Genomic DNA, 14,319 nt, shown 5'->3' on the forward strand with positions numbered 1-14,319 from the left:
CACCAGATTCTCTCAGCGAGGGAGTCTCATGAGTGGAGGAGGCCAGTGGGTCGACCACATGCCTCATGGTTGCAACAGGTTGACCATCATCTCAAGGAGATGGGGATGGGCCTGGCATCTGCCTGGGGGATGGCCAGACGGAGGCCCCTGGAGTACCGGCGGAAAGTGGACGCAGCGACGCGCTGTTCTGGCACATGCTCCCATACCTGACCTGACCTGATCAAGTTTCGTTTAAATCGGGAATTAAAATAATTATTAAAAAAATTAATTCCCGATTCAGTCAAGTACTCTTTGGGATTATTTGATCAATGCAAACAACCTCAGTGGTATAGTTCGCTGGAGCTATCTTTTTATTATTATTATTTTTTTTATTTGAAATGATTTTTTTATCAACCGCTGTCACAACGGGAACCCAACGGGTCCACGGGTCGTATAGTAGCTTCTAAAAGAAAAAAAAAAATCTCTCTCAGGGAGGGTGGAGGTGGGAATTTCCCCGGCATCATGACCAATTAATTAATTAATTAATTACACAGGCATTTCAGACAAAGCTGATTCTTGTCGCCTTGAATGTTTGTTGACTTCACACATGTGAAATGAATATCAATCAGTTTGTTTATAAGCCTTGAAAAGTCGGGTGAAAACCAAAAGTGATTTTATTAGTCGAGACGAGCAGAGCAACCTGGTGCTTCACTGATGGACCAATTAGTCATCGTGTTTACCAAAAACTTTTGGGTGAGAAGAAGAAGAAGGAGAAGGAAAGGAAGAAAAATTTACACCTGCTTTAATCCCTCCCATCGTATATTGTGCTTCCAGAGGCCGGCATGTTTGACGAGGCCAAATCAATGTGGCGGTGAAGACTCCTGCGAGGCGAACTTGGGCTGACCAAGGATAAGAAGGATGGATTTCATGGAGGTAAGCTCTTAATTATCTCCAAAAGGGGTGTTTAAGTTTACCCAAATACCCAATTTTCATTCATGCACTACCATGGAGTTGTCTTCGTATGCATGCGAAGTTTCATGGTTTTGGAGTTGTGGAGGACACACACACACACACACACACACACACACACACACACACACACACACACACACACACACACACACACACACACACACACACACACACACACACACACACACACACACACGTATAAATGGGCCTGATATGATATATATATATATACATAGGCTAATGCTGTCTACCTGTCTGTCTCTCCCACTGTGAAACATGGAAAACACTCCTCAGAGAAAAAGTACAAGGTAAAAATTGCTTTAAATTCATCCGAATACACAGAGAAATTGTAATTTTTTTCAACCGGACAAAACTTGAACCTCGGCATTGTACAAGGCCGAGCACTGTTTTGATGATCCCATTTTTTTTTTATATTAAGAGATGTACCACAATATATTTGCTGTTAAGAAGTAAGATGATTTTGGAATTTGACACTACTCCGTACATCGATGTATCTCAGAATACACTACTTAGTTCGTCCATCTGTTTGCATGAAACAATAATTCCGCTTCTTCAAGGCATCATTCGGTCGCCATGTTGGTCTTATGCGAAGGCAAAGACTTGATTGGAGCCATCTTGTTCACAGTTGCCATGCCCTCCCTGTAAGTTTTTTTTTTTCTTCAGTTAAAAACGACCAATGGGAATTGTTAAAATGATCATGAAGTATCAAAAGGTTGAGGCTCACATATGCATCAGTGTGACCACTCCTTGGCTTTTTTTTCACAAGATCTTGGCTATTCGTTGTTCACCTTGGCATCTTGATTTTCTATAGGTTTTCTATGATCATCGCTTTTCCAAAACCTTGTGAATTCTTGGCTTTTTTCATTGGCTCACCTTGACATTTATGAAAATGAGGAGTGGTCACACTAATATGCATCATGGGCATTTGTAACAGTGTCGGCCTCATGCTTCAGGCCTCCGTTTAGTGCATTTGGAATCTATCTGAGCTGTACAACTACAAAGTATTACACAGTATATGTATGAAGGCAGTGAACATGTTTTTGCTTCAAACTTCAATTATTTTTTTTAATTTTGTAATGATAGAGGTAGCCATCTGATTTCAACTATTTTTTTTCCTTTAAAAATTCGACCAAGGACCACATCAGGAAACCCAGATCATCGATTATAAGGGTCTTTGTCCAAGTAATTCTGGGAATCTCGTGACACTGTGAAACAACCTCTATCATTATTTACGTTTAACGATGTGTATAAAGCAAGTCGTTGAGGCAAGCACCACTATGCTTCAGTGGAACTTCTCAGCCGGTTATGCGACATGCTGGTACTCCCTCACACCCGACCCGCAAATGGTGCTTCAAGCCAAAGCGATCACCGCACTGACGCAGGGTCATAACTGTGTGGCCATTAATCGTCTCGATCCCACTTCGTGCAGACTAAGCCATTTGCATATTTGCCAACATTGAGAGAAGAAAATGCGGTCGGATGGAAAGGATCCGCAGTGCGAGGGAGCGATGTGACAGAGTGAGGTAACGATATAGGAAGGGGGAGTAAGGGTCTTGGAGGTGGTGTGTTGGGAAATTTTGTAATCCAATTTGAACTGAGGATTGGATTTTCATTCTGTAAAATGAATCGATGTACCAATTTGAACCGAGGATCGGTACTTTAATGATGTAAAATGTTTCCACAAAGCTCAGAACAAGTGCATGTCTACCTTCAGGAGAGTGAGAAAACAACATCTTTCTAATCTCAAGTCTGAACTCTCAAACCTGTCTCTCTCCTCCAAATCCTAGTGGTGTCTTGTTAGTCTGTTTCTGGTGTGTTCCCCCTCCACCCCCTTACCTCAAATGGCCACACAGCTGACACTGCACGTGAAAAGGCTGAATGCCTAAACTCCGTGTTTGCTTCTAAATATTGTGTCCCAAACCCATCGCTTTCTGTACCCACCTTACCCAGTCACACCCAGCTGTTCCTGGACTCTGTGTCCTTTTCTCCTGACAATGTGGAGAGCTTGCTGTCAAACCTCGACTCAGATTCTGCAACCGGTACAGTGTTCTAAAAACCTACTCTGCTGTTTTTGCTCACCCTCTCTGTTCTGTTCACCCTCTCATTTGCTCAAGGTCATCTGCCATCTGCTTGGAAATCAGCAAACATTACTGCTCTCCATAAAAAAGGTGCAAAAACAGATCCCTGCAACTACAGACCAAGCAGCCTTCTCCCAATCATCAGCAAGGTTATGGAATCCATCATCGCTTCCGACATTAAATCCTTCCTCTTCTCCAATGGCTTGATTTCTGATCATCAATTTTGATTCAGACCAGGTCTCTCTACCCTGGATATGCTGCTTCTGTTCTCCAAACAATGGGTGGAGGTCCTCAATGTCAGTCATGAAATCAGAGACATATCCCTGGACATATCACGTGCTTTTGACACGGTCTGGCACCCTGCCCTACTCACCAAACTCTCTTCCCATGGTATCCAAGGACATCTCCACTCGTGGCTCGCAGACTTCCTCTCCAGTCGCAGCCTACATGTGGCCCTAAATGGAGTTCGCTCATCCCCTCTTCCTGTTCAGGTCGGAGATCCTCAAGGCAGTGTTCTGGGCCCTGTTCTTTTTCTGTTTTTCATCAATGATCACTTCAACTCTGGAAAAATTCTCTTTATCTATTTGCTGATGACTCCACCCCTCTACCGTACCATCTGTCATCCCTCAGATTGGCAAGTGGCAGCCTCTTCACTCTGCAGATCTGGGTAAAATCACAAGCTGGTCCAACATCTCTTTCAATCCTCACAAATCTCACACACTCACTATGTCTCTCATAAAGGACCATCTGGAAAACCCCCTCCACTGACTTTCTCAACAGTTCTCTTGAAGAAGTCCTTTCATTCAAGTCCCTCTCTCTCTCTCTGCCATGATCTTTCCTGGGAAAGCCACATTTCCAACCTTGCTTCCAAAGCCAGTTGCCAACTGGGCATCCTCCATTGTGCAAAGTCCTTCCTTGTCGCACCTGAGCTCCTGACAACATACAAAGCTTTCGTCCACAGCCTGATGGAGTACTGCTCTCCCCCCTGGGCTGGTGCTCTTGCCTCCCACCTTTCTCGGCTTCACGCTGTGGAAACCAAGGCATTTCAGATCATTGCTATCTCCCATGATGAGGCTTCGTCTTTGGGTGTCTCACTCTCTCAGGACAGGCAGGTCAGTAGTCTTTCTGTCTTCCACTGTCTTCTCCCCCACTCTGTTTGTGACATTCCCCCCCAATATTTGCACAGGGTGCTGAAGGTTTGCCAGCAACCCCCTTCTGATAAAACTACCAAAATCAAGAATCACTGCTCACCTTCACTCTTTCATTCCTCTTTTTCCCGCCTTTGGAACAAACTCCTCCGCTCTCTTCAATCCAACACTTCCCTCCAGGTCTTCAAAACAGCTGTTCACCACCATCTCTTATTTTCACCCATCCAAAACCATGATATTTTATATCCCTGTTTATCCACCCAAAACCCACCTCTTTCAAATTCCCTGCTTTCCTTTCTGAAAGTCCCTGTTGTGTGAGGACTGGAAAGTCCCTGTCATATCCACCTTGTTTACCCCGTGTTCCCCAACCCATCCCTCACCCTCAAATCTCACACACCCGTTGAATTAATTTCAGGTGGGGTTGACTCAGCCTGTCATCCTTCTAAGGTCGGCAAAATTAGTGCCAGCTTTCTGGTATCCTGTGTTGGAGTGGTTGCCTGTCCAGGATTGTGTCCAATAGTCCAGGAGACTGCTTATATACCACCAATGCTCTGCGCAGTGTATGGTCCGAATGAATGCATGGATGGACCACTTAATGCCTCTTTCCATTTAGTTACTTCCTTTAAGATATACCCATAAAAGGTAATGTGTTTCGGTATAACTCTATGTATTCAATTTTGATTTCCATCTTCCTGCCTACAATTTAGGGATCTTTTTTGAGAAATCGATTTAATGCCGGTTGTGGCTCATGATGGACCAAGAGGCCATGTTGAGAGGGTAAAGGTAGAGGAGCTGATGACATCTTTTTGAACTCCCATTAATATGTATGCTCCATTTATTGCCACAAAAATTGCTTACAAATGAGTAATACACGTTTGACACCTTAAACAATGCAACAATTGTCTTCAGCAACTTAATTGTTCGTCAAAAAAACTGTTAATTGCTCATTCATTCATTTTGGCTGATTGGTGCACGGAACATTTACACTTGATTAGACATGCCAAGTACGTTTTAACCTTCATTCTTAATTACCATCTGTTTTCTCAAAATTTGTAGCAATGCTGTTATGGTAGCTGAGAGAATTTAAAAGTGAGTGCCACATCAATATGCTGTACACATAAAATGTTGACTTTGTTACAAAGATTGACCAATGAAATATCCTTCCTGTTTGATTGGAGGAAACAATTGAGATAAGATAGAGTTGCTGGTGTGGATAAATGAAATGCAGGTGAAGAGAAAACAAATGGGAGGGAATGGCTTAATAAAGCCTTCCCCACAATTTCTTCTCTCATTCTTCCCCACATCTCTAACACAAGCCTCGACATGATATACAAAAAAACCCAATCTTTTGCATTTCCAAGTTCCACTCTTTGTTGTCCCTTAACCCTACTATTGGTGTGCCCCCACCCACTTACCTCTCTTTCCCTTTCTACTGTTCTTTTCATTCTGTTACATCCTGATATATTCTGTGTTGTTGCTCCTTCACAAGCAAGCCTTGACATGGTGTACAAAAATAGATTGAGGAGCTAGATATGGAGAATAGTTGAGACCAAGAGATTGAGAAGATGATGTAATATTCAAGGAAAGGCATTTCCTCATCAAGTCCTGTGCTTGGCTAAGAAGTCCTTCGGTCATGGTTTACTTGTGAACATGAAGATACCTCTGTTTAATTTCATGTATGTTGACTGGAGATGCTTCCACATACTTAATGGACAAAAGTGTCTTGTATAAAGCAGGCCTACTTCCCATGATCCAACCTTCTTGATTATCTGTGTGGACAACACCTTAGATCAATTTTTTTTTTATTCTTCAAGACAACCTAATATATTAGCAAGTCGTTCACCGCTATTGACTCGTCCCTTGTTTCCATGTCAAAAATTTAAAAACTACATTGGAATGCTTGGATTCACTTTGGCTTTTGTTCTAGTCACCTGACAATGGGAATGTTTATCCGATAAGCCCTATGGATAAAGCTATAAACTTCAATCAAGAGATCAGGGAAGTCTCCTAAGTCACATAATCAGCTTTCAATACAATATGACACACACTTCTGGTTTCTATGTTCACTGCTGTTGAAATACCAGGCCCTTTTCACACTCTTTTGGCCAATTTAATTGGCGGTCACAAGCAGCATTCCACTCCTGATGGCATCTGTTATGCTATTTTATTGGACTTTGCATCCCTTAAGACCTTGTCATGGACCCATTGGCCTAACAAGGGTGTCTTGTATCCAGGGGGAAAAATAATTTTGTCCCACCCCTTCCACCTTCCATCGAAGTGTATCGGCTTCGATGTCCGTCGGTATGCAAAATTTCAGCTTTCTACGTCACCCTTAAGGTACCGAACTTTAATATCAGTCAGTGAATGGTTCTAATGAGCTTTATATATTAGAATCAGCAGGCCTGGCCTAAACACGGGTTTCCGCATCGCAGTTTCGCTTGATCACAGTTGAATGATTGTGGTAAATTGTGTCGATCACGGCATGGGTCCCTCTCTCTATCGTGGTCTGGCACGGAGGAATACACAACCCTGTATCTCTGTTTCACCTTACAGCCTCACGTTGCCCTCCATCGCAGACTCAGTTGCTCTTTCGATATCATGCTGCATGGACTGTTATCATGTGATTTGGTTTGTTGTCGTGTGATATCGTGTAATATTGTATGATTAAGTTCTCGCTCGTCTTTTAGTTGCATTGTGGGGTGTTCATGACAAAGTTATGAAGAAGAAGAGCATGTGGGGTTTTCGTGAAATAAGGCAAATGAAACGTTATAAAATGTTATGAAAAGATTTTAAAGTGAGAAGCAAATTAATTCAATTATGAGGAATGTTGTTTTAATTTGGAGGGAATGAGAAAGGAAGAAATAAAGAATGAACCAAGAACGGAAAGGAGAGGCAGAATGAATTTTGGTTTTTTTTTATTTTTATTTTTTTTTTTCCCGAGCAAAAATATTTGTTTGTTTTAAAGCTAGAAGGGGGAAATAAGATAAAGTTGAAGATCGTGAAAGAGAAGACTTGGGTTCAAGCAGGATGAGTGCATATCTTGAGAGGTGTTTGAAATTCAAGCGCGAGATGGACGCTGTCAATCAGGACATGCAGACAAAGATCACCTCCTCCTTCACAAAGTCTGATGACCCGAAGTCAGGGATGTCGACGTCATCTCAATAACCTCCAACCCCCTCCACCACCATCATCATTTATCATCAACATCATTATTGTGTTTTTCATCTTTACAGTACTAGTTTAGGTTAAAAAAAGTCTATACATTTTAGAGTAGGTTCCCCAAACCCCATATTTCCTACAAGGTCTTGCCTTTGTGCATCGTGGTTTTTGCCCATGAAATGGGGATGGTCTGCTGTATGTTGTTGAGTAAAACAACCAGAGTGGTGCCAAAGCCACCCAATGGTCGCCTGTTTATACATTTATCGTTTATCGTTTTTAAAAGACTAGTCTAATAATATTTTTTTTATAAAGCATTGCAGTGAAGTCTGATCCAAAAAAATTTAAAGCAATATATGTATTTGTATATTGTAATCGGTAAAAAAGTGTGGTAGATAAAAACATTAGAAAGGAAATAACTTGCACCAAAAACTTTAACATTTTGACGCTAACGCTCACGCCGGGGGTATCGCTATAGCTCTGTTCTTCGAACAGGTGAGCTAAAAACGAGTGCTGTTCAAGAATAAGGAGAAAATCTGTTTGTTGTTCATCCATTGGATCACTTTATACACGTTTTAGGGATTGCAGGTTCAAATCCCATATACTGTGTGTTGATTGTCCACTGTCTACTAATGATCACTAATATGTCATTCAATTACAAGTGCACCGACTGTCCTGGCTTTCACCGATTAGGCCCTATACCATGATCCATATGAAGATGATCACTTCGTTAAGACATTCCCAACAGACCAAACGATGTGAATGTTACCTTAATCATTAACTAAAATGTAAGTTGCCCTGAAGAAGGCTTAATGCGAGTTCGAAACTTGGTGTTTAGAAAGTCAATGAAACATCGAAGGTTAAAAATTCTTCCCCCACTAATTAATTACGTCGTCCAAAAAATCCTTCGCATGTGCGTCATTTCCTGAGTTTGAATCTCACAAAGCAAAATGAGGTATTTATTTGCAATAGTCGAATAAACATTATGGTGGTTCATTTATTCTTCAGTATGTTTTGGTGTTTAAAATGAGTAAGAAAATATATTTCCTTGACAATTGCCTCTACATTATGTATTGAAAGAAAAAGAACCCGGTATATCTTGAATTGCTGGGAACCACATCGTTCCGAGAACATTTTGAACGGTCCTCATTCTACCGTCATTTTATCGTGTAACGGATAGAATTTCATACGGTTTGTTCATACGGTTTGTGGTCCGTTCCCTTTTACACGTTAACTTTAAGAACCACCAATAGTGTAAATTACACCCCATTGTGCCATTTGCATAACATTTGAAGCCACTTCTTTGCATTTAAAAGCATCAGGAAACAAGGCGTCTTGACAAGCCCCCTTTTTTGTAGAGAGTGAGAAGGGAGAGAGAGAGAAAAAAAATGAAAACACCGAGCAGCACGAGGGATCGGTGGGGTGGCGTGGACCCGGTAAAACCACAGGCCGGGAGTGGTAAGGGGGCGTCACAGACGCAGTAATAACACGAGCGGGCGCCGCGGCGCGTGCCTGCGCCCCCATGGCAGGACCGTGCCGCGCAGTGGAAAAGGGGGCGCAGAATCTGCTTTGCATTTGCTTTGTGCACTTCCATCGTCCGTCGATCGATGGGTTTGCGCTCGTGACTCAATATCTGATTATCCCAGGATGGTATCTATTTTCAGCGCCGTATAAAGTTTGCTCATCGAATGTCTCTGAGGTTGTGGACATTCATGGTGCTGTGGTAAAAGAGCAGGTCGTTGTTTGCCTGGCCCGTGCCGGAGGTGGAAGGGCTGGGAGTCTGGAAATGTTGCGAAAGGGTGCTGGCCTAAATGTCCTTTACCTGTCTTGCTGACCTTGCGACACCTTTTTTAAAATTCAGAGTTGGGACATCCTTGAAAGCATTGTGTGGATGGGCTCGTTGAAGGGGTTGGTCCGTTACTGTTCCATCTGAAGCAAAGTTCCTGATGTCTACTCGTGCCCTTGTAATTCATGTTAAGGTGCACTGATATATGTTCATGTCTCTGTCCTAATTCCCAGCTGCTCAGGCTCAGGGAGGAGCTTGATTTATGTACAAGCTCCTCCATGAGCCTGAGATCACTCAAAACAAATTAAATAAATGTTGAGCAAACCACATGCTGAGATTGTTTGCAGTGCAAAGCAATGATTTTGTTTAATTTGGATATACATTAGTCCATAACGTTTGGTAATACTTCCAAAGCTATAGGTTGTTGAGCTATTTTTCTATCAGGATATCGCTTTCCTCAAACCTCGAGGCTTCCTCCCATCCACATCCGTTCCTTCCTCTCGCTGACCCTAGAGTTTAGGCGCTTGGGGTCACTCTCTGCTCACTTTCCCCCTCATACAAACTGCGTGCTCTTGCCCCAGTGCCTCGGCATTTGGTTGCAGTTACCTTTGGCTAACCAACACAAGCTGTAAGGATCCGTACCCTCCTGGTGCACCAGCGTATCCAAGGGTTAAACCTCAAAGTCAACTGCCACGTCACCAAAAGTATTGCCACACAATATTTTATCAATCTCGGGAACTCTAGGGGTAACCATGTTGAGTATTCAGATACTTAAGGATGAGACACTTTTACAGGTGAGGCTTTAATTTAGTTCAGCACTGATAAAATTGTGAGCAAAGTGTCGGATTTCTATCGCTCATTAGCACACAGGTCTCCACATGGAGAATTTGTTGATTTCAAACAAACCTGTACGAATACTCTATTTGCAGAGCATTGGTGCTGCCAAAGCTGTTTCTTGGCAAGGGTTGCACTGGGAGGTTTACCATTGCCTTCCTAGCATTATTTGTCCATGCCCATATCCTCTTAAATATTGAGCAGGAAAGCAGCAGTACCATTTTTACAATAAAGCCATTGGAATGAACTTGGCCAGGGATTGAACCCCTGACCTCCCAAACCCAGAGCAGATACTCTAACAATTATTCCACTGAGTCTGGTTGATAAAATATGCAGTCAATTTTATTATTGGTACAGCACATGGCCATTTTATCAGTACAATACATGGCCATTTTATTATCTGTACTGTACACGGCCATTTTATTATCCTACTGTACATGGCCATTTTATTATCTGTACAATGCACGGCCATTTTATTATCTGTACTGTGCACGGCCATTTTATTATCCTACTGTACATGGCCATTTTATTATCGTACTGTACAAGGCCATTTTATTACCGGTACAGTGCATAACCATTATATTATTTGTACTGTACATGGGCATTTTATAATCTTTACAATGCATGGCCATTTTATTAGCGGTACAGTGCATAACCATTATATTAGTGGTACAGTGCATACCCATTATATTATTTGTACTGCACATGGCCATTTTATTATCGGTACTGTACATGGCCAGTTTTTTATCTTCGCAATACATGGGTATTTTATTATTGGTAAAGTACATGGCCATTTTATAATCTTTACAATGCATGGTCATTTTATTATTGGTACTGTACATGGACATTTTATAATATTTACAATACATGGCCATTTTATTATTATCTATACTGGATATGGCCATTTTATTATCCTACTGGTCATGGCCATTTTCCGACTGTACATGGCCATTTTATTATTGGTGCTGTACATGGCCATTTAATTATCAGTACAATACATGGCCATTTTATTATCTTTAAAATACATGGCCATTTTATGATGTTTAAAATACATGGCCATTTTATTATCTTTACAATTCATGGACATTTTATTATCCATACTGTACATGGCCATTTTATTACTGGTGCAGTGCATAACCATTATATTATTGGTACTGTTCATGGCCATTTTATTATCGGTACTGTACATGGCCATTTTTTTTTTTATCTTTGCAATACATGGGCATTTTATTATTTGTAAAGTACATGGCCATTTTATAATCTTTACAATGCATGGCCATTTTATTATTTGTACTGTACATGCCCATTTTGTTATCTTTACAATGAATGGCCATTTTATTATTGGTACAGTACATTACCATTTCATTATCTGCACAGAACATGGCCATTATATTATTGGTGCAATACATGGCCATTTTATTATTGGAATGACATGGCCATTTTATTATTGGAATGACATGGCCATTTTATTATTGGTTCAGTACACATCCGTTTTATAATCAGTACAATACATGGCCATTTTATTATTGGTGTAATACATGGCCATTTTATTACTGGTACAGTAATGTCCATTTTATTATTGTTACAGTACATGGCCATTTTATTATTGGTGTAATACATGGCCATTTTATTATCGGTTCAGCAGATGGCCATTATATTATTATCTATACTGGATATGGCCAATTTATTATCGGTGCAGTACATGGCCATTTTATTACTGGTACAGTAATGTCCATTTTATTACTGGTACAGTAATGTCCATTTTATTTTTGGTACAGTATATGGCCATTTTATTTTTGGTACAGTATATGGCCATTTTATTTTTGGTACAGTACATTGCCATTTTTTATTATTTAACAGTACATGTCCATTTTATTATCTATACAGTACATAGCCGTTTTATTATTGGTACAGTACATGGCCGTTTTATTATCGGTAAAGTACATGTCCGTTTTATTATCTATACTGCACATGACCATTTTATTATTGGAACGACATGGCCATTTTATTATTGGTTCAGTACATGTCTGTTTTATTATCAGGACAGTACATGGCCATTTTATTATTGGTGTAATACATGGCCATTTTATTTTCGGTTCAGCAGATGGCCATTATATTATCTATACTGGATATGGCCATTTTATTATCGGTGCAGTACATGGCCATTTTATTACTGGTACAGTACATGTCCATTTAATGATCGGCACAGCACATGGCCATTTTATTATCGGAACAGTACATGTCCATTTTTATTATCTATACTGTACATCGCCGTTTTATTATCTGTACCGTACATGGACATTTTATTATCTCTACTGTACATGTCCATTTTATTATTGGTACAGTACATATCTGTTTTATTATCTGTACCGTACATGGACATTTTATTATCTATACTGTACATGGCCTTTTTATTTTTGGAACAGGACATGACCATTTTATTATCGGTGCAGTACATGGCCATTTTTTTTCAGTACAGTACATGGCCATTTTATTATCAATATAGTGAATGTTGAATATATTATTGGTACAGTGTATGGTTCAGCAATCACGAACACTGATTGGTACTGCCAATCCTGGCAGGGTGTCACTACTTCGCGTGCGTATCTTACCTCTAGACGGCCGAACCAAGCAAGTTTTGTGCCTTAAACACAAACCCGGATCACTGGTGAGTGATACAGTGAGTGTGCACTGGCTAAGGAGAGCAAATCACATGGGGTAGAACTTCCTGGCTGACACTACATGCAGACGATGCTGGACCAATGGAGAAAAAGACAATATGAAGTGGCTACATTTGTAATCGAAAAGGCGCTGTCGATATCTTTTTTTTTTTTTTTTTTTTTTTTTCCGATAACTATATACTTGTGAGGTCATACTGGTATATACCAGTATATCAATATTTTAAAAAAAAACTTTTTTTACGCAATGGTCCATTGTTCATTACATATTCATACATGACGTACACATCATTGACCCATGATAATTTTTCAATGTGTTATCATACGGGGATTTTTTTTTTTCCCCCATGATGAACGGTTATTTTTCTTCCAACTTCAACTTGTGTTAAAAATGATTTTGCTTGAAAGCAAGATCTGCATTGGTAATCGGCACAGGTTGAGATCAATCGCTATCACCATACCGGTATGATCCTACCAGTATTGCTTTCATACTAGTATCGCAAATCACTGACTTGGCATAGGATTTCTAAAGCACACCCAATTCATATAATATAATAAGCAATTGCTTTAAAACCAGCCACGAGGCCAAAGAAAAACACAATTGCTTTATCGGGTGCTCGGATGCTGAAGATTGAAAGTTATAACAAACTGTACTTATTTCCTGGTACGTCTTGACGTCATACGTTTCACTGTTCCTGTTCCATGTTTAGCTGAGATTCCGAGTGCATCAAAGCTTTGTAAATCATGTACAGTATTTAAAGATCACAAACACCTTTCTTCGATTAGTTGGTGATGTACCGGGGTTTTTTTTTGTTTTCATGTCTTTTTTTTTTTTTTTTTTTTTTTTTTTTTTTTTTTGGTATACCAGTATATTCAGAATTCCAAGACTGGTATAGTGATATGAAAAATTATATCGATATATCGCCAGACCCAATAATACAAGCAATTTATTGCAGCAAGGGTGAGGAATGGTATGTGTACAATAAGCCAGGGATTTATTACATGACAATACGTACAGCAGGGAAAGCAAGGATGGTGAGGTGCAGCAGAAGAAAAAGTTATTTATGAATACAAGAGACACAGCATAGAGTTACCCCACAACATTAATTATGCTTATAAAACAGGTGGGGAGAGATATATATATATATATATATATATATATATATATATATATATATATATATATATATATATATATATATATATATATATATACATACACACACACCTTGTATATTATTTCCGAGTTTGTGGTTTCGTGTCGTGCTATCTTCGACTTTGTTCTGCGCTCGAGTAACGTGATATTCGGCTTACATTATCTCAAAGACCATGTGAGGTGCATGGTACAAAAAAAAGTAAATAAAATGGTTCTGAAACGGTGAAATCGTATTCCACTTCCTGCATTAAAGTAAAATTACTACTGATACTCTGCATCAGTTCCTTTCTCAAACACACCCACCCCAACATGTCGCGCAGAGCGCGCGTTATGCTAGTGTGTATGTATGTATGTGTGTGTATATGTATGTATATATATATATATATATATATATATATATATATATATATATATATATATATATATATATATATATACACATACACACACACACACACACGAGAGGCGTTTGGCGACCTCTGCAAAGCAAAATTGTCCATACTATAATTAG

General features: G+C 40.0%; 1 protein-coding gene across 4 annotated transcripts in view; it reads left to right on the forward strand.

Moving 5' to 3' along the window:
• Positions 1 to 530: 530 nt before the first annotated feature.
• Positions 531 to 14,319, forward strand: part of LOC147022265 (uncharacterized) — a 236,363-nt gene continuing 222,574 nt past the window's right edge. For all 4 annotated transcript variants that reach the window (XR_015061147.1, XR_015061149.1, XM_085892987.1 and 1 more), the window contains exons 1-2: positions 531 to 732; positions 814 to 912. Coding sequence is in view for 2 of the 4 variants with exons in the window: in XM_085892987.1 (XP_085749113.1) it covers positions 898 to 912 (15 nt within the window). In the remaining 2 variants the exon portion in view is untranslated. The remainder of the gene's footprint in view (positions 733 to 813; positions 913 to 14,319) is intronic.

This window comes from Eptatretus burgeri, chromosome 8 (assembly GCF_056783735.1).
Source record: "Eptatretus burgeri isolate ZD-2024b chromosome 8, Ebu_testis_v1, whole genome shotgun sequence".
In the NCBI taxonomy this organism is placed as follows: Eukaryota; Metazoa; Chordata; class Myxini; order Myxiniformes; family Myxinidae; genus Eptatretus; species Eptatretus burgeri.